We start from the raw sequence: 20,846 nt of genomic DNA, 5'->3' as shown, positions 1-20,846 counted from the left end.
CCCACCCACCCTCCTGTAAAAATTCCATCCCCTATTCCCAATTCCTCCGCCTCCGCCGCATCTGCTGCCACGATAAGACATTCCACTCCCGCACATCCCAGATGTCCAAGTTCTTCCAAAACCGCAACTTTCCCCCCACAAAGATCGAGAACGCCCTTGACTGCGTCTCCCACATTTCCCGCAACATGTCCCTCACACCCCGCCCCCGCCACAACCGCCCAAAGAGGATCCCCCTCGTTCTCCCACACCACCCCACCAACCTCCGGATACAACGCATCATCCTCCGACACTTCCGCCATCTACAATCCGACCCCACCACCCAAGACATTTTTCCATCCCCACCCCTGTCTGCTTTCCGGACAGACCACTCTCTCTGTGATTCCCTTGTTCACTCCAGACTGCCCTCCAACTCCACCACACCCGGCACCTTCCCCTGCAACCGCAGGAAATGCTACAGTTGCCCCCACACCTCCCCCCTCACCCCTATCCCAGGCCCCAAGATGACATTCCACATTAAGCAGAGGTTCACCTGCACATCTGCCAATGTGGTATACTGCATCCACTGTACCCGGTGTGGCTTCCTCTACATTGGGGAAATCAAGCGGAGGCTTGGAGACCGCTTTGCAGAACACCTCCGCTCAGTTCGCAACAAACTACTGCACCTCCCAGTCGCAAACCATTTCCACTCCCCCTCCCATTCTTTAGATGACATTTCCATCATGGGCCTCCTGCAGTGCCACAATGATGCCACCCGAAGGTTGCAGGAACAGCAACTCATATTCCACCTGGGAACCCTGCAGCCTAATGGTATCAATGTGGACTTCACCAGTTTCAATATCTCCCCTTCCCCTACTGCATCTCTAAACCAGCCCAGTTCGTCCCCTCCCCCCACTGCACCACACAACCAGCCCAGCTCTTCCCCTCCACCCACTGCATCCCAAAACCAGTCCAACCTGTCTCTGCCTCCCTAACCTGTTCTTCCTCTCACCCATCCCTTCCTCCCACCCCAAGCCGCACCCCCATCTACCTACTAACCTCATCCCACCTCCTTGACCTGTCCGTCTTCCCTGGACTGACCTATCCCCTCCCTACCTCCCCACCTCCCCACCTATACTCTCTCCACCTATCTTCTTTTCTCTCTATCTTCGGTCCGCCTCCCCCTCTCTCCCTATTTATTCAAGAACCCTCACCCCATCCCCCTCTCTGATGAAGGGTCTAGGCCCGAAACGTCAGCTTTTGTGCTCCTGAGATGCTGCTTGGCCTGCTGTGTTCATCCAGCCTCACATTTTGTTGTCTTGGATTCTCCAGCATCTGCAGTTCCCATTATCTTTGATTAAACATTAGTTTCTTTTAGTGGGTATCTTATGTTTTAAACCATATGTATAAATTTCATATTTATCAAATATTGTACTCTCCATGAAATTATAGTCTTAGTAACAAAATGTCCATAACTGCACCAGGCAACCAATGAGATCCTGTACCTCTCACTGTGAGGAGTAGTAAGTTTATGTGAATGAATCCAGGTACTTCCTTCGGTTTTAAGAGAATTCCAAAATCTAACACCAGCAGTAGAGCAGTAAATCCATTTTCGATGATTCTTCTGCATAACCCCCACCCCACAACCCCAGTTCTGCCAGGACAAATATTCCAGAATGCGTAGAAGGTTGTAGGCTTTACTTAGAAACTATTTCTCTCCTATAACTGGATTTGGTAATTAGCAGACTCTACATAAAATCTTCCAGCATAGAAGCAGACCCTTCGGCAAACTGTGTCTATGCCAACCAACAAACACTGAACTACACTAATCACATTTTCATGCATTTGACACATATGGATGATGATGGGATAGTGTAGGGGGATGGGCTGAGATTAGTTCACTGGTCGGTGCAACATCGAGGGCCGAAGGGCCTGTTCTGCGCTGTATTGTTCTATGTTCTATGATGCATACCCACCAATGCCCTGACATTTTTTGTGTTCATCTCGATGCTTTGTAAATATTGCGAGAGTGTCTGCCTCCACTACCTTCTTAGGCAGCACATTCCATATTTCTACTGGATGAAAATATTATTTCTCCGATCTCCTTTAAATCATTTGTTCCTCACCTTAGACCTATGGCCTCTGGTCTTAGACATGTTGGCCATGGTAAAGAGGTTTTCATGATCTGCTCTGTCTATTTTGTTTTCTTTCCGTTGGCCGCATGTAACTGCTATCAGTCTCTGATTTTCATCGATTTGTAGGAAACCGTGTAACCGAACAATGACTTCTCCTGGTGTTTTCCTCAATGTATTAACATTGTGTTCAGCTGGAAATGCTGATCAATTATTCCTGACGCAAATTCTCTTTCAACTTAGAAAGAAATGGATGTTTGCAACTGTTTACATCCCAATTCCTTCAGAACCTTTCTGGGACTCTAAGAAATCTAGAGTCTAACCATTGTAAACTCAGAAGAACTGCCAGTGCCTGGAAGCATAAATATTTACACACTTTCTTCCAAGTAAGACAATCCCAGTTTTCCTTTAATCTCAACATTTTAATCAACCTGGTCAGGTACGTTATAGTACATCTAATCAGGTAGGGCATGAAGAGGTAGGGACATTACTGCTACGCGACAAGGGCTGCTAAATTAGCATAAGTTACTTTATATATTCTAGTCAACCAATTCAGAAATGTTATTATGCACGTCTGGTTCAGTTGGGATTTGAACCTAGGCTCCTGGCCGAGAGCTAGGGACATCAGCACTACAAGGGCCTCCTTCTTCTTTCAGCGTAGATAGTTTCAAATCAACCTGTACAGCGATGGTTTTATGCATCACTGGAACAGGTGGGACTTTAAACCAGGTCTCCTAGCCTGGAGGTAGAGACATTACCACTGTGCCACAAAAGCCCTACCTAACGTAAATTAATAAGTGTTAAAACTACACTCATATGATTAAGTTTTAGTTGACCACTCTCCATCTGATAGTAGAAACTGATCAGTGTGTTTGCAGTGAGAATCCAGAAATACTCGCAGGGGCCACCTTCTGCCACTAGGCACAACCCAAGGACTTTAGTGTACATTCAGAATGAGAGCTGAGAGAGATCAGGCACTGAGCCTGAAAACTATGGATCAATGATGGGAACAAAAGCCAGAAGGTTTGGGAGTAGGGTGGAATCACCGGTGTAGATATGTGTAGCCCGTGCAAGTGAAACAAGGTGAGAACCTTCCTCTTCCTTTTATTTGTCTGAAGTGAGTGGACTCAAGAAGAAGTTATTCAATGAAAGAACTAGTTTGGCCAGGTGGAAGTGGATGGTAGTAGATGGGCACTGGTTATGTTTACGTGTGCTTTAAGGAGGAAGTGTTAAACCCTCAGGCCATCTGGTGGGGGAAATGGAGATAGACGTATTTTACATGGATGAAAAAGAAATAAAGGGTCAGGAAGATGGAAATTGTTAAAATGGCATCAGAAGATTTACAAATATAGATAAGAAAGGACTGGAAAAGGGAAAGGAGTCACAAAATACATGCAAATGAAAATATCAATCAAACAGCAGGAAGTTCAACCAAAGATCTTGTAACACCATGGGGAGTACTCAACAGGCTGTGGCCTGGAAGAAAATATTTTATCAAAGTTTAAAAACAGTATTTATGACATCAAAACTGCACCAGCTAGAGATAAATGAAGATGGAAAAATCTTATGGAGGAATTTAAATCCCAACAGTGCCATCCTTCAACATAGTTAAAGTGTTTTCTGAGGTCAAAACAGATGTGTATGAATGTTGTCTACCTATGCCAGATTGATAATCCAATTCAACACATTGTCGTTGACTGCATTTCCTTTCATTTTTACTGTTAGATACAATATGCACTCACATCAAACACAGAATTTTTCACAGGATTTTTTTATATCAATCAATGAACCAGTGGCCTGCCTCAAAAGTGAACATGCAGTGTTCGCTGTGGAATGATCTTTTATTGATAAATGCATCAAAAATGATTCCCTTGAATGGTTCTGATGACCTCCTCATTTTAGCAGAATAACAAGCTCCCAGTTCCATCTCACAAACTTTATATCCACAAGGCATTCAGATGATACTGAATGTCACAACGTAAATTTTTAATGTGTTAGAGTTACTGAACATCTCTGTAGTGCTGCAGTGTAAGTGTATCACAGAAGAAAATAAAAGAAAGCATTAAGAGACAGAAGGCCCAGTAGGTTTCAGGTTTGGCAACATAAATGAGTGGACGGGAGTTATACCTGGCAAAATGCTGTCAGAAATCCACTGATAGTTCATTTAAGCTTTTCTAGGTGGAGAATCATGGAAGTCTGAGATGCGTCAATCCAAATTCACATGCATTGGTGGAAGCAGGGATGGAGTGAAAAATTACAGAAGTGGAAAGCTTCTACATTGAAAGTCTTGAGTTCTGTCACTGAACTAGATGTTATGTGGCTGGTGGTACTGAAAGAAAGTGGTGTGCATTAAGTATTCTGATTCTACTGTAAGTTAGGAAAGAGGGATAAAGTTATTAGAAGTAAAGCTACCACATGTTGTACAGTGGACCAATTAGAAAGATTGGGATACTGAAGGCATTATTGGCTTCTTGTTGTTGAGAAAGTGGAATATAACCTCAGAAGGTCTGCTACAAAAAAGAAAAATGATAACAGGAATATATGGAAGTTCTGTGCGGTTGTTTCCAAGATGTCTGGCAGATGAATGGATGGGAAAGGAGTCCTCTGTGTTTGCTATACACTGACACACATGAGATTTCACTTCACTGTTTGACAGCATGGAGTAAATATCAGTTTCTGCAAACCATGGGCCAATCACGTGAAATCCAGCTAATTCAACTCCAGTCCATTCCTCAACTGGTCAGTGGTGACCAGGATTATGTCCGCAGTTCCATTGGTGTAGCTACCATGCCATATCTCAGAGACAGCTGCTTCTGACACCAGCAATACAAAAGAGAAACCAATCATCTTGACACAAATGACTTAATTTTACAGAATCAGTCTTCTGAGAAGTTCATGACAAGATCATACTAGAATTTGTGTGCCTTCTCGAAGAGCCATTTAGAGTAAGGTGCTGATAATGTTCAGATTTTTCTGTCCACATCTCATAATTATAGCCCCAGGTAGCATTATAATAGGGCAAAGAGAAGATAACATGGTACGAAAAGGCATGCACAGGGCAAAACCAAACAAACAATCTCTTTGTAAGTAATTTTAATAAATCATTAAAAAATTTAACGCAAGGATTATTGTGCACTTGACTGTCTTATATGGCATACTTCTAATGCTGAGTTTCAGAATAAGAATGATATTATAAATGATAAGAAGCAAGGGAATACTTAATTGTGAAAAGGTTAGGTGAGAAGCGGTGACTGAAATTCTCAATTAATACCACTCTGCTCATCTGTGAACAGCACCGAATGACTTGGTCTCGTAACTATCTATTCACCTTTGGGGTGTGCAATAACACATGGATTCAATTAATGCAGCTTTCAAAACCCTACAAAATCCAGCAATTCACTTTTGTATGTTTGGAACTTTTACAAAATGCATAAACTTCAATGTTCTGGCAAACATAGGGTATTAACAATTTGCTTTAAAAGTTGTGCACAGCAAATTGGTTAATCAGACAAATTCCTTTTGAAGCCCTGACATAAAAATTAAAAGCTATCACAAAACCTCTCTATGCAATTTGTATGCAGATAGAGTTCAGCAGTGAATGCATCTGCCCCAGAAATTCAAGGGTGAAGTCCAGCTGACTGACTCAGTTTCTTTGAATGATCTTCAAAAATGCACATGAGCCCATACATCCTACTGGATGCAACTGCTTAATGATCTGACAGTATGCTGCCTGATCAATCTGGTTTCCTCTACTGTCTCTTGACTCTCTCCCGCGAGCAGCTGTGCATGTCTTCTAAAAATCTTTCAAAGGATGTGGACATTGCTGACTAAACCAGCACTTATTGCCCACCCTTAGTTGCTGCAAGGTGGTGGTGATACATCCTTTTTGAATTGCTGCTGCTCTTGGTGTGTACAGATAGCCACAGTTCTGCTAGGGAAGTAGTTCCAGAATTTTGACCTGTAGCAGTGAAGGAACCCTGATATATTTCCAAGTCATGATGGTATGTGGCTTGGAGAGGAATCTGCAGTTGGTGATGCTTCTCTTGAATTTGCTGCCCTTGCAATTCTGGGTGGTAATCATAGGAAACTTAATGACTTCTATCACTTTGCTGATGGCTGGGAGTGGTCTGATAGTGCAGTAATTGGTTGGGTTGATTTGACCTACTTTTTATGGATAGATATACCTGGGGAATTTTACGCATTGTCAAATGCGAGTGTTGTAACTGTACTAGAAAAAGTATGGTTGGGACTGTAGCTAGTTCTGGAGCAGGGATTTTCAAATCTATTGCCAAATGTTGGCAGAGCCCATTACCTCTGTTGTATTTAGTGCATGCAGCTATTTCTTAATATTACATCGAGTGAATTGAATTGTTGAAGACTGGTATCTGTGAGGTGGAACCTTCATGCCTCATAAGTCACAAATTTGGGAATGTTAAGGCTGGAAGGTTCACATTCAGCAGTGACTCATTTTACAGTGAATCCTTGGTTAACTTAAAGGATTATATAAAATAAGCATAAAGGTATCATACAAATTAGTGAATATACTCATGTAAAAGTCAATTTTTTAAAGTTTAAATTCTGAGGCAAAATATAAGGGGTTGACCTGCACACGGGTACTGTTATGGTTGAAATCCACCCTCTCCCATTATCTTGTCAGGTCATAAACAATTTTTGCCAACCATACTTCCAAAAGCATCACAAAAGGAGCTAAAGGTACTTTTATTACAGAATTAATAAATGCCACAGAGACAAGCATTAATTTTATTAGGCTAAATTTATCAATTGAAAACCATGTCACAAATATACATTCACACAATTTCAGTTTTTTTTAAACTATACCATTTAGAACCACAGCATGCACTGAACATATACTAAAATGCATAAAAATTGTTCTACTAATCTTCAGAATCAAATAATGTACCCCGATCTGCTTCTTGAATTACATGATTATGTGGATCATCAACATTATCTTCACCAGTTTGTATATTCTCACGTAGCCATATCACTTCACAAAATGATCTATTCTATCCACAGTATTGGATATCCCGGATTTCTTGAATGAGTTGACAACAACATCCATTCTAATTTCATCCCAGGTTTTTACAACCTACTCATACTGAATTGTGACAACTTAGAAATTGCCTCTTTTGGTAAATGTCTTCACTCCTTTGATCATCCAGTCAATTAACTTTTTTCTCATGTTATTATACAAAGGTTTGTTTTAAGGGATATTCATTGGTTAAACAAAGCTGGCTTGACCACTAGGAATCCCACTAAATCATTTTTTGATCTAATTTCAAAAATAAAACCATCACAATGTCCCAGATGAGAAGGCATTTTTCTTTATGTAATCTCTCCGATCCAGAGCTCCGAATTTCCTTTAGCCATATATTCAAGCCATCTTTAGCTATCAATCCTCCGTCGTGAACATGGATGTCAAGTCATTTTCAGCATTGCCATTTTTGATGGGATTTTCTTTTGAATATCTCCATCAGCTTATGCTTTATTCTTTTGGATGTACATAACCATACAATGGTGAATCTGCACTTACCATGACCAACTGTCCTCACTAACATGATTTTCTCTTCAACTTTGCTCACCACTTGACTGGCTAGCATGTCAATATCACTGAGAACCTCATCCATGTTCCTAATTCAGGCCAATCCCCATTTTCTTGTCAACATTTCGTCACAATTTTTAAAATTCTGACAAGTCATCAAGTTTTAGGTTTCCTCTGTTGCACATTTATTTCTAAGTATCTGCGTAAGCTGCATAGAGAGATTCAGGCAATCTCTAACACGAGAGTGTTCAATATCTTGAATTCTTCAGCTGCTCCACAATGAATTGACTCTTCTGCAATTTTAACAATCTTATGTTTCGACTGGGCTATAGAATCTGCTATTCCTTCTCGGTATAATGATGGCATACTGCAAAAGCGGAGTTAGTGTGACAACAGTGTACACTAGTAAGGTGGTAGCCTTGACATCATATGTTGATGCGTGCAAACACAGAGAGATGAATAGCCACCTTCAATGCTATGACAGTGTTTGATTCTAACAAGAAAGTTTGCACCAGACTGACTCTGACCTTATGCTGAGCAGGTGACAAGTGCAAATTTGTAATTTTTGGGGGTTTCAACTTACACATGAGCTATATGACGGATGAATGATATCTTGCCTAACATGGGAATTGACATTTCCATGAGAGCAACTATTGTTTGAGTATACAAGCACACTCCACGTTCCTGAAGAAGGGTCCTGACCCGAAACATCAACTTTCCTCCTCCCACGATGTTGCCTGGCCTGTTATGTTCCTCCAGCTCCACACTGTGTTATCCCAGGTTGCAAAATAGTTCTGTTTTTGAGTCCATTTGCAAGTCAGTTTTTACACTAGTTGGAACACAATGCAGGACAATATAAAAGAACTGGAAATGTTTGTATCAGAGAATCATATGGTGAGACGAGGACCTTCAGCCCATCAAGCCTGCACTGACATGTGAGAATCATCTGACCTACAATCTAATCCCTTTTACCAGCACTTGTACGTTGGATCTTTAAAAGTGCACCCTCCGTGTGGGATCACATTGGTCAATATAACCATTCATAAGTCAGACATTCGTAAATCAGGGCCCTCTGTATATTGTATTTATTTTTCCTGAAACAGAACATACTTATAAACATTACTTTAGCAACAAAAAACATTCTAACTGTACTCTCATAGTCTTCAATGTCCCTGCTTCCAGGGACTTCGGCAAAGGTTTCTAGCAAACAATCCTACATTCTAATCGCTGTCATTCTTCTTATTTTAAATTTGCTTTCAAATTGAATTCACAACTAGTTTTGAAGAAGAAAATTAGCAGGGACATATTTCATACTGTTTTATGAAAAAATAGCTACAGATTTTAAGGCATTGATAGGAAATTTCAGTTCTGTTTAATTTAATATAAAAGAGACTGAAACCTTAATGATGAATTATGCAATTTTTACTACATTGTTGACATTCAATTATGGACAATCAATGTCAGCAGTTTCTGGTTCCTCCACTCAAAGTACTTTTATTATTTATCTAGGCTAATTGGGTTTCCATGAAGCATATTTTATCTTCTAAGACACAACGATAATTAATCCCATTACAGGCATCTATCACTTTTGTAAATCTAACATTTCCAACTGGTAACTCCTTTCCTTGAAGGTGAACTGGGGTCAGGAATAAACTTGGTTTGAAAGAAGAAAGATTGATTTTATGATCAGAGATTTTAAGAACTGCTGATGCTGGAGTCAGAGATAACACAGTGTGGAGCTATAGGGATAGACCAATCCAGACAGCATCAGAGGAGCAAGAAAGCTGACATTTTGGGTACAGACCCTTCTTTAGAAAATCAATTTTATGGTTTATGTGCATTACAGGGGACAACTCACAATTTCTCAACCTCAGTGATCCCAGAAGAAATGACTGGCCCGCTGGAAATATAGGTACAGGAACTCTGAGGAGTGACAATCACAAATGAATGACCACTTTGCTCATTTTTTTAAATGTTTGTACTGAACGCCGCACTTCTAGGCAGAAATTCTGATCCTAGCTCCTTTATAGATGCGGGACATAGCTGAAATTAACACAGTGCTCCTGTTGTGTAGGATAGATGGGGAAGTCAAACCATGCTCCTTTGGAAGCAGTCAGTGAGTTCGACGGTGTTCCAAGATTGAAATGTTCAGCAGGACAGCGAGACACTTTGACAGTTCCTGGGAAAGGTTAAATATGTAAGGTAAGCATGGGGCTAAGGTGGCAATGGTGGAAGGATGAGGGTAGCAAAGCAGGCTAGGTAGCAGGTTGAGTGCCAGATAAGGAGGATGCCAGGTGTGTAGTGTCATAGGAGGACAAGCTGTTAGGTGACTGGCTGTCAGGGAAGTAGGGTGCCAAGTGGATGGGTGCTATGTAAGTGATTGAGTTCTTGAAATAGTTAGGGAAAGGGGAGATTGTGTCAGGCTGACAGTAAAGGTGACTTGCATTGTCTGGGCTAGCGGACAGTGGGGATATCAGAATGGTATGGCAAGGGGCTGTTGGCGTAGGTGGAGTGAGAGTTTCAGGGCAGACAAGTTGGTGTGTTGGGATAGGTGGCTGGGAGTTTGCAGGCAGGTGGCTGGTATGGGACGAATGAGCTGGTTGGCAGGGTGTCATTGCTGGTGGGAGAGCTGGCAGAATGCTGGCATTGGTTAGGGTTTGGGTTGGGAAGTGGGTTGTGAGGGATGTTGGTGCTGGATGGTGTGGATGTGAGGGCCATCAGCAAAGGGAGTTGGCCAGAGTTGGATGTTGGGTGTGGCTATGGTGGAGGTTACAGGTCCTGGGCCTCAGGGGTTCAGGCCAGCAGCAGTATTGTTTGTCAGATCAGGCAGGGCTTCAAGCCAGTGGTGGGGATCCCAAGGGATAGGTGGGGAAGTATTGATCAGGCATGTGGAGGGGGTTGCAAGGAATCTGAGGGATGTGCAGTTGAGATGTGTTATGTAAATTCTGTGTGTGTGTGTGTGTGTGTGTATGTTTGCGCACGCGTGCATGTGTGCACGTGCATACGGAAGTCAACTTAATAGTTACACAGAAGTTAGACTATATTTTTAATCGTCTCACATTCCTTAGAAATCTATTGACTGTATGGAAGTGTTGCTCTCTGAATTCTCCAATTCAGGGGAATTGTCCAACAGAGCCTTCAGTCTCCTGGGCAATTCCCACAGAGTCTGTTACATCTGGGATTCCACAGGGTCCTGATGCACAACTCCAGTCTGTACAGATTATCAGCATGTCTAGGCCATGGCCTTCCCCAAATATCACTGTCCATGAACTGAAACAAACACATTTGAAAACTCAAAAGAACTAATTAATAAAATCCTCCCAGATTTCCATATTTGCAACAATAATGAATTCATTTCATAAAAAAATTTTAGTTAGAAACTTTGTGACAACTCATGTGGTTGCAAGCACACTGCTGAAGTGACAAGTGGCTAATTTTGTTCTCCATTTAGATCTTGCCTCAATCTTCTTTGTATTCTCTGGAAGTGATTTCAGGGCACATGCTTCTCAAATGTGGTCTCAACGGCTACTCCTGAGAAAGTCCTTTGCTCTGTTAACTGATTTCAAAATGTGCTCCATTTCCAAAAAGATCTCTGGCACTTAGCCAATGAGCTGATCAAATCCTGATCACACTATTCCATCCTAGCCAGTTGAACCTACTGGTAAATAATTCCCAAATATTTACACTAAGTCATAAATAGTGACTTTCCATGATCCATATAAGGTGCCAGCTTGTCCTGAGACAACCTTAAAACCAGCTTTATTTGGTCAATACAAGTAAATGCAGATCACATCATGTTCTGGCTGCACTTTTAACTGAGATCAGAGTTTAAACGAGCCTGACCAAAATTCCCAGCATGCTTGATTGTAGCTCTTAACCAGTCTTGGAGCCATTTCTGTTGCTGGTCACCTGACCATATTATTGTCACACATCATTCTCTACTGATCATTGAGACTGCTCAACAGTTCTACCAATATTACATTCACATTATGGTTGTGACTTCACACCATACAACCAATCAGCTCGATACAATCAGGTATATTGACTAGTCTAACCATCAGTAGAAGTATATGAATGTTCTCTTCATGTTTCATATACAATGAAGCTGAAATATGACAGCTGTAAGTTACAAGTAGTAAAAAAACACAATTATCATTGTATGATCACAAAACTGATTTCTGATTTTAAGTGATTCTGTCGGAGATGGATATTTCTTTGGCTCATAGGTTTCAAAGAACAAAGAAAAGCGCAACACAGAAGCAGGCCCTTCAAACCACCAAGCCTGCACTGATTCATATTGCCCTTTGAAACTAAAGTCCATGTAGAGAAATCCACTGCCCAGCCTTCATCAATCATCTTTCTAACTTCCACAAAAACTCAATTAAGTTTGTAAGACATAACTTCCCCATATAAAGCCATGCTGCCTATCACAAAGAAGTCTATTGATTTTTCAAATGTGATTACATGTTGTCCCTAAGAATCTCCTCCAATAATTTCCCTACCACTGATGTAAAGCTCACCACAGCATAACTTCCTGGATTATTCTCGTTGCCCTTTTGAAACATAGGAACAAAACTAGCTATTCTCCACTTTCTGGGACCTCTGCTGTGCCTAAAAAGGATACAAAGATTTCATACAATGCCCCAGCACTTTCCTCCCTCGCAATCATCAATATTCTGGGATTTTGATGCCATCAGGTCGTGTGACTTATCTCCCTTTATGCTTTTCAAAGCACCAAACATTTTCTCCTTTTTTTATACATACATGCCCTAGAATATCTAACATGTCCTCCTTCTTTGTGAATACCAATACAAAGTATTCATACAGGACCTTATCCACTTCATCTAGCTCCGTGCATAAATGCTTTCTTTTGTCTTTGAGTGGGCCTACCCTTTCCTTAGGTACCCTCTTGCTCCTTATTTATTTCCAAAATATCTTGGGATTTTCCTTGACCCTGTTTGCCAAGTACATTATCCGTTTTACCCCTCCCAACTCCTTGTTTAAGTTCTTTCCTACATTTTAATATGAGTTAATGGATCTGTCTGTCTTAAATTTTCTAAACCTCACATATGCCTCCTTTTGATTTTTGACTAAGCTCACAATTTCATCCAAGGTTCCTGAACCTTCCAATTGTTATCCTTCATTTTCACAGGAACGTGCTAGTCCTGAACTCTAATCAACTGGCCTTTAAAATATTCCCACATGCCTGATGTGGATCTATCCTTAAGCAGTCACCCTCAATCTTCATTCCCCAGTTCCTGCCTTTTCCCAATTTAGTACTTTCACCCAAGGAATACTCTTGACCTTATTCACAAGTAATTTAAAATTAATGGAATTATGGTTACGGTTCCCAAAATGCTTTCCAATGAAACTTTGATCAATTAGCTGGGCTTGCTCCCCAATATCAGGTCGAACATGCCCCTTCCCTAGCTGGACGATTTACATATTGCTGAAAAAAACCCTTCTGGACTCACCTCACAAACTCCACCCCCCATCTAAACCCCTGGCACTGTATGAGTCACAGTCAATATACAGCAAGTAAAAATCACCTGCAACTAACCTTTTTTTAAATATATTTTTCCATAATTTGTCCACATATTTGTTGTTCTATTTCCTCTTGGATGTTTGGAGGCCAATAGTACAATATCATCAAAGTGATTGCACACTTTCTATTCCTGAGCTCAATCCATATAGCCTTGCTGGATGAGCTCTTCAAAGTGTTCTCCCCGAGTATAGTTGTGATTCTCCCTTATCAGTCATGCATCTCTCCACCTCTTTTACATCCCTCTCGATTTCACCTGAAACATTTAAATCCCAGAATGTTATGCTGCCAATCAGGTCTCTCCTTCAACCAAGTTTCTGTAATAACTCCAACATCATAGGTATATACATTAACCCAAGCTCTCAGTTCATCTGCCTTACCTGTCATACTCTTCACATTAAAACAAATACACTCAGACTGCCAGTTTCACCATGTTCAGTTACCTCTCCCTGTCTGTTCTTCCTCTTAGCCTTACCCGCCTCAGTCTCTGACTCCTCCTCGGTCACTTTACTTGCTGACGTACTGGCCTCGTACAAACTCCCTGCCATACTAGTCTAAACCCTATTGAATGACTCTAGCAAACATTCTTGCACAGGTACCACCTGCACGGGAAGACATCCCAATGATCCACATATCTGATGTCTTTTTTCCTACACCAGGACTTTAACCATGTATTTAACTGAAATATATTCCTACTTCTAGCCTCACTGGCATTTGACACAGGGAGTAAACCTGACATTACAACCCTTCAGGTCCTGCTTTTCAATTTATGACCTTACTTACCTTTGCAGGACCTCGACACTCTTCCTGCTTTTGTGATTAGTACCAATGTGTACTATGACCTCTGGATATTCACCCTACTTTTTGAAAATGTTCCACATCTGCTTAGATACATCCTTGCCCTGGCACGAGGGAGGCAACACATCATTCGGAAATCTGTTTTGCGGCCACAGAAACACCTGTCTGTGCCCTCGACTTTACAATTGCCCATTACAATGGCTTGACTGCACCTTGGCCATCCCTGCTGTACAACAGCACCACCACTCTGGCTGTTACTGTCACATCCCCTGAAGGTAATCCCCTGCAACAGTATCCAAAACGGTATACTTGTTAGGGAGGGGGATAGCTACAGGGGACTCTGCACATCTGCCTTTGAGCAGTTACCCATCTATCTGCCCCCATCTTAGGTGATCATGTCTCTAAAACTCCACCTTCTGCATGCTCCAAAGTGTCTCCAAATTATCGTTGTCCTCTTAAAAATGCACACAACTATTACTTAAGTTCAGGAAACATATGCAAACTTATCTTCCATACAGCTGACAATGCTGAAAGCCTTTTATGACACAAATAATCCATTATCATATCGATATCAAGTAGTACACTATAATGTGCTTCTGTGTGAATATTTAATTGGGTCTATTTTGTTTTAAGGGACTTAAATTACACACTGTCAGATTTGCCTTTCTTTCTTTGTATTGTCCATATTTAGCATGTCTCCTCAATGCCCGATTAGTATGTAGCGCCACTGTTAATGTCTGTTGACATTCTCACAACAAAATGCATGTTGGATACAATGACAATTAAAGTACAGATTTCATCTTCAGACATGTTAATTCTGAGCCTTATTCACATATCATTAATTCTCCATGTCTTCATGAGCCTTATTCACATATCATTAATTCTCCATTTCTTCATGCATTTTAAACAATAAACAGACATGATTATAAATCTATGCTTTCATCAACAATCGTCACTAAAATTAGTGGACAGAACAAAAGACATCCAAACTGGTTTAAAAATACTGAAGCCTTACCTTCTTCAGGAACCTTACACCATAGGAAAATATGTAAAGGTAAAATGTAAACTTCCACCTGCAGAGGAAGAAAACATATGAGAATCATAAGGAAGCAGTTACTCATTGTAATTTATTATTAGAGACTCACAAACTCAGCAGCAACACAATTAGAACATGGAGTAGCTAGGATGCTGCAGTACAAAGCAAGGCTTCTGAATTCAGAGAAAACAGGCATATCTTTTGCGCAAATATAAGTCAACAGAATAAGCTCAGTTTCAGTTGTTGAACAATAATGTGGTGCTCTCAGTGGTTAATATTGGTCTGAGCTTTGCTTCAAGCACACTGCGTTCTTCATTTAATAAAATGCTGCTTCTTGGTTTGACTCACTGTTGAAATACTAACATAAATATCAATAAAGCATTATAATCAGTTAAAATGAAATGTGTTAACCAATCTATTACTTGAGCTGTCCATTTTGAGCTGTATAAATCTGTTCAGAAGTCACTGCCTGTCACATAATGCAACAGCATAGAGCTTTATTAGGCACCATGTTGTTGGTAGCTTCCAGTAGCAAGACATAGAGAGCTAAATTTGACATTGAGCTGCTTGTTCACTTCAAAATTTCAATGTCTGGGGGTGCAATGGCCTAGTGCCATTATTACTAGACAATTAGTCCAGTAAACCCAGGTAATGTTCTGATGGTCCTACATACAAAGCCCACTATGTAAGATGGTGTAATTTGGGTTTTAACAAATTACAAGTCTAATGATGGCTATGAATCCATTGGCAATTGTCAGAAAAACACATGTGGCTCACTGATGTCATTTGGGGAAGGAAACAGCCATCCTTACCTCGAATGGCCTGTATGCAGGTCCAGAACCCCAGTAATGTGGTTGACTCTTTCTGGAAGTTAGGGATGGGCAATAAATGCTGATCTAGCCAGCGAAACCCTCTTTTCATGAATTAATAAATAAAGGCCACCAGTGCAAACCTTACTGCTGGTTGGTTGAACACATTAGCAGAGGGCAAACAACATTATTTAAAGCTAACTTTCACTACTTGAAGGCAACACGTCTTAAAGAGGAGGTGCATTATAGCTTGGGCAAGTATTATCAATTTTTTTTATTCATTTATGGGATGAGGGTATCACTGGCTTTCATTGTCCATCCCTAATTCCCCAGAGGCAATTAAGAGTCAACCACATTGCTGTGGGTCTGGAGTCACATGTGGGTGTAGACAAGCCAGATAAGAATGGCAATCTCCTTCCCGAAAAGACATTAGTGAACCAGATGGGTTTTTTTACCCCTGACAATCAGCAATGGCTTCATAGTTATCATTGGAGTCTTAACTCCAGGTTTTTACTGAATTCGAATTCTATCACCTGACATGGAAGGATTCACACTTGGGTCCTTAGAACATTATCTGGGTCTCTGAATTAACAGTCCAGTCATAATACTGCTAAGCCATCACCTTTCCTTGCCTGATGCAGCAAGTGACACTGACCTAGGAAATAATGAAGACCGATACAACATGAGAGTGTGTGGTTTAGATTAGTCCATTGAACTGATTGTCTTGGTGGACTTGGTCGAAAGGAGAAGTATCCTGCACCCACAGAAGGCAAAGATGACCTCCAGTAATGCAGTATAAAATGAATGAGAACACATAGCTGTGGAGGTCAATGAAAAGAGAAAAGGTGCAAGGATGTAGATACAGTTCAAGAAGTTCACTCACTGTACATGACTGATCAAGGTAACAAGTTATATGTGTTTTTTAAACAAATTAATGTATATATTCAGGATAAAGTGAAATTCTTGAAACCAAATGTTTCAGGCAAAAGTCATGGGGTCAACTTTTACATGGCTAAGCTTTTGTGGGATTTACACATGTGCTTTATTTGACCCCAAGAGAAATCCAAAAGAAAATTGAATAGAATAAAGTAGGCCCCAATGAAGCTAATGTCACACCTCACTGGGGAGCACCTGTGAAGCCAAGCCCAGCTACTCCCAGAGCCGTCACAATAGCTAAAGAGTTAATCGAAATATGCAAAGGTTCTCCAATTTACCTGTCAGTTTCGACTTAGGTGAATAGAAAACGTGGACAAGTTTCTGTACTTAATAAGAATGATTACTTATATCAATTCAATTGATTTTAGTATAGGTAAACAACTATGAACTGTCAACATATAATCCTAATTTTATAATTCTAACCCCCTTATAAAACCTCCCCTTATTCATACGGAGAGACAAAAGTAATTGGTATTATGTGTGGAAGGAAAAGCTTGGAAGACATTTCAACAGCCTCTGTCTACAGTGTTCACAGAGATGATCCTTTTGTTTGCCAAAACCTTCTATTCTTCAATATCAGTTCGTTAGATACTTTTCACTTCTTTGCAGGAGCCACAGAATGACTGGTTCATAAATTATAAAGTCCTTTTCTAATTAGTTAGAAGCAAGAGCTTATAGAAAATAGTGAGGGACATAAACCGGCTTTCTTCAGATGTCAGGTACTTTCTACGGCAAGGAGAGACACACTATCTCCCTCTCCAAAGGTCCAAAAGATTCTGGCAGTGTTGTCTATACCCATAAGCTGTTCAGCTACCTGGAGCCAATAACATAGTTATTGGCAGTGGCTTTTGTCATCAACAACTGGTCACCACACCTCAGAACGATTGGTTGCCAGCCAAATCTCACATTGTACATATCCCCATTTGCAAGTAAATCCCACCTCCCAACTCATAGAACAAAGCTGCAGTGAAAACACCACTCACAATACTTGGTTTTAAAAAGTCCAGCAAACCCTTCCTGATTTTCAAAATCATCCTTCTCCCATTTTGGTCCACGTAAAAAATACAGAAAAAGATACAACCTTTACACTAAAGAATCCATATTAATTATCTAACATTTATTTATTCTGTAACATTACAAATTGTATATTTTTCAGACAACGCAGTATAAACAAATAACAAATTATCTACACACTTTCCTTTGGCAATATCTCCTTCTGTCCAAATGTGTCAGATCACCTAACACCACGCCAAAGACAGGACCTTCACTGCTCTGCCAAAAAAACTTGCCAGATGTCTTTCTTACCCAACGTATGTTTAGGACTAGGCCATAAACAACAATTTGTTATACAGCACCTTTAACATAATGAAGTAAACCAAGGCATTTCACAGGTAGAACTATAAAAATATTACACTGCACCATGATTGAGATTTAAGGCAGTTGATCAATTGCTTGGAACCTTCTTGGCCCCTGAACGATGTGGGTTTAGCAAGAAATTTTGAAAATAAAATGAGTGAGATATTCAACCAGGCCCTGGTCATCCTCAAGACCATAAAGTTCCATTTTCACAGAGAGACAGGGTGGTGAAGGAGCATTTGGCACACTGCCTTCATTGGTCAGACTGTTCACTATAGGAGTTAGGACATCATGTTGCGGTTTTATAGGCCCTTGGTGATGCCCCTCTTGAGTACTGCATATAGTTCTGGTTGTCCTGTTATAGAGTGTCAATTATTAAATTGGAGAAAGTGCAGAAAAGATCTACAAGGTTGTTACTGGCACCAGAGGTTTTGAATAATAAGAAAAATCTGCATATGCTGTGACTTTTTTTCCCCTGGGGCGCAGGAGGTTGAGGGGTACCTTATAAAGGTTTATAAAATCATGAAAGGGATAGGTATGGTGAATAGCAAAGGTCTTTTCCCCAGGGTAGGGGAGTTCAAAACTAGACGGCATAGACTTAAGGTGAGAGGAGAATGATTTAAAACCAACCTGAGGAGCAACTTTTTCACACAGAGGATGATGCACAAATAGAATGAACTGCCAGAGGAAGAGGTAGATGTAGGTATAGTTGCAGCATTTAAAAGACATTTTGATATGTACAAAAATAGGAAAGGTTTAGAGGGATATGGGCCAAATGCAGGCAAATGGGATTAGTTCAGTTTGGGAAACCTTGGTTGGCATGGACAAGTTGGATTGAAGAGTCCATTTGTGTTGTATGACTCTGATTCTTCACGTTGAAATCTTTCAAAAATTGCTCTGATCACCTTTTGAATCTCTGATCTATTCATCCCTATCAGCTATATAACATCAATTCTTATTGTTAGTAGCAACTTTGACATCCTCATTCCATAAAAAAATCTTTAGTATAATTGAGCACATTCTATATTTCACATTTTAGAAATTATTTATTTGATGATATGGGATCAAGGTCAATCCAGGTTTCCAAAATACATTTACGCAATGTTGTGGGTGAGTGTGTTTGCATATTTTGTCCTTTGTGAAGACTTCTTCATCTGCTAAACTTAATTGATCCACATCTTTTGGATTCTATCTAAGAGATTATTCATGCGCACATTTGAGCAGTGAACAATTCTCTTAAAACAATTGGGAATATCTGTCATGCTAGGGTTGGTAAAGCTTACACCACTGCCTCCAGAGTCAATGCGGTTTCCTAGACTAGTAAACGTTTCTTTGCATAGACCTTCTGGTTTCAAATTCCAGTTTCCTCTGATCTATTTATTCCAAGTGCCTTCACCAAATCATCTTTCCTTATGAACATGATGATAATATCTTTCTTAAATTTCTCTTTAGAAGATTTTTGCTTGTGTGTCATCATCAGCTTTGATTTTGCATGTCCATGATACAAATTCGAACCACTGTAAACTGCACCTCTTGTCAAGTTTACAAGGATCTTCTTTTCACCAAACTTGGCAAGTCTTGTCTGTTGTTATGTCAAAGTTTATCAGTTGTTTCCTCTATTTTTATTTGCAATGAAATCAACAAGCATGTGTCTCTCTTTTGACAAATCAGTGGAATTTGCTGGTTTTATCATTGAGTTCAAATGGCAGACACTGTAGAATTTTCATGTTCTGATGGCATACTAAACCATGCCTTTTCATGAATCTGGTGCACCAAACAACACTGGCTATGAATTCTGCAATATCATTTTTTTTTGTTATAGTGATGAGGTTTATAAAATTATGATGTTTTGGTATTGTGTCTTTAAATTTAAGGTCAAAAAAGGAACTCATGTGACCTGTTCGGAAATCTCAGATAGCAAGAACTGCAGATGCAAGAGTGAGAGTCAATACAATGTGCATACATCAGGGCAGATGAAGGGTCCAGGCCTGAAACATCGACTTTCCTGCTCCTCTGATGCTGCCTGACCTGCTACGTTCCTCCAGTTCCACATGAAATCGGCCTGATATGAAAAGTTGGAGAGAAAGCTAACTTAAAGATTACATTGCAAGCTTTCCTAGAATACCACTAAATATCAGTCAGTGTTATGCAATCTGACCGGATCTTCAAGAGGCAGAGGAGTTGGAAACTACAAAGTTCCAATGATTAGTTATGCAGGTGGATCTCCATGCTAGGATTTAAATGACCAAATATGTGGCAAAGTAAAATGAGATTAGAAGAATTCAGACAAACGGGGAAGTCGGCAGGAAAAGAAAACTTCGCTGTCTCATACAGTTCTATGTTGGAGAGTTACCAGCTGAAAAAAACAAGGAACAGAAATAAACCTTCAGGAGCTAAGAATGTCAATGTAAAGCACACTTAAAATAGCCATGTGAGATCATTCTTTTTTTGAAATTTGATTAAGAATTGGAAATGGCATATATCATTTGGTGATTTAAATTGTAAGCTGTTCACAAAGATAGAGGTAGAATTAATGCAGGTCAGTTTTGTGAAGGTACTTTTATATAAAATGTAATCTGAGAATACAATTTCACCCAAGTGCATCAGTTCTATAGAGGCACACGACTGCAGTCAATTGCCTAGGAGAACCCCTGTAGTTTTATTGGGTAGAATGCTTATATTACTGAGTTTATAACAGAAC

At 40.3% G+C, this 20,846-nt stretch overlaps 1 protein-coding gene across 3 annotated transcripts in view; it reads right to left on the bottom strand.

The window, feature by feature from the left end:
- Positions 1-20,846, bottom strand: part of cers6 (ceramide synthase 6) — a 254,477-nt gene that overhangs the window by 112,024 nt on the left and 121,607 nt on the right. For all 3 annotated transcript variants that reach the window (XM_048533682.2, XM_048533679.2, XM_048533681.2), the window contains exon 4: positions 15,024-15,081. In XM_048533682.2, the coding sequence (XP_048389639.1) occupies positions 15,024-15,081 (58 nt within the window). The remainder of the gene's footprint in view (positions 1-15,023; positions 15,082-20,846) is intronic.

This window comes from Stegostoma tigrinum, chromosome 7 (assembly GCF_030684315.1).
Source record: "Stegostoma tigrinum isolate sSteTig4 chromosome 7, sSteTig4.hap1, whole genome shotgun sequence".
Taxonomy (NCBI): domain Eukaryota; kingdom Metazoa; phylum Chordata; class Chondrichthyes; order Orectolobiformes; family Stegostomatidae; genus Stegostoma; species Stegostoma tigrinum.
Note: the sequence above shows the minus strand (reverse complement) of the source record. Positions and strands in the feature narration are given on the sequence as shown.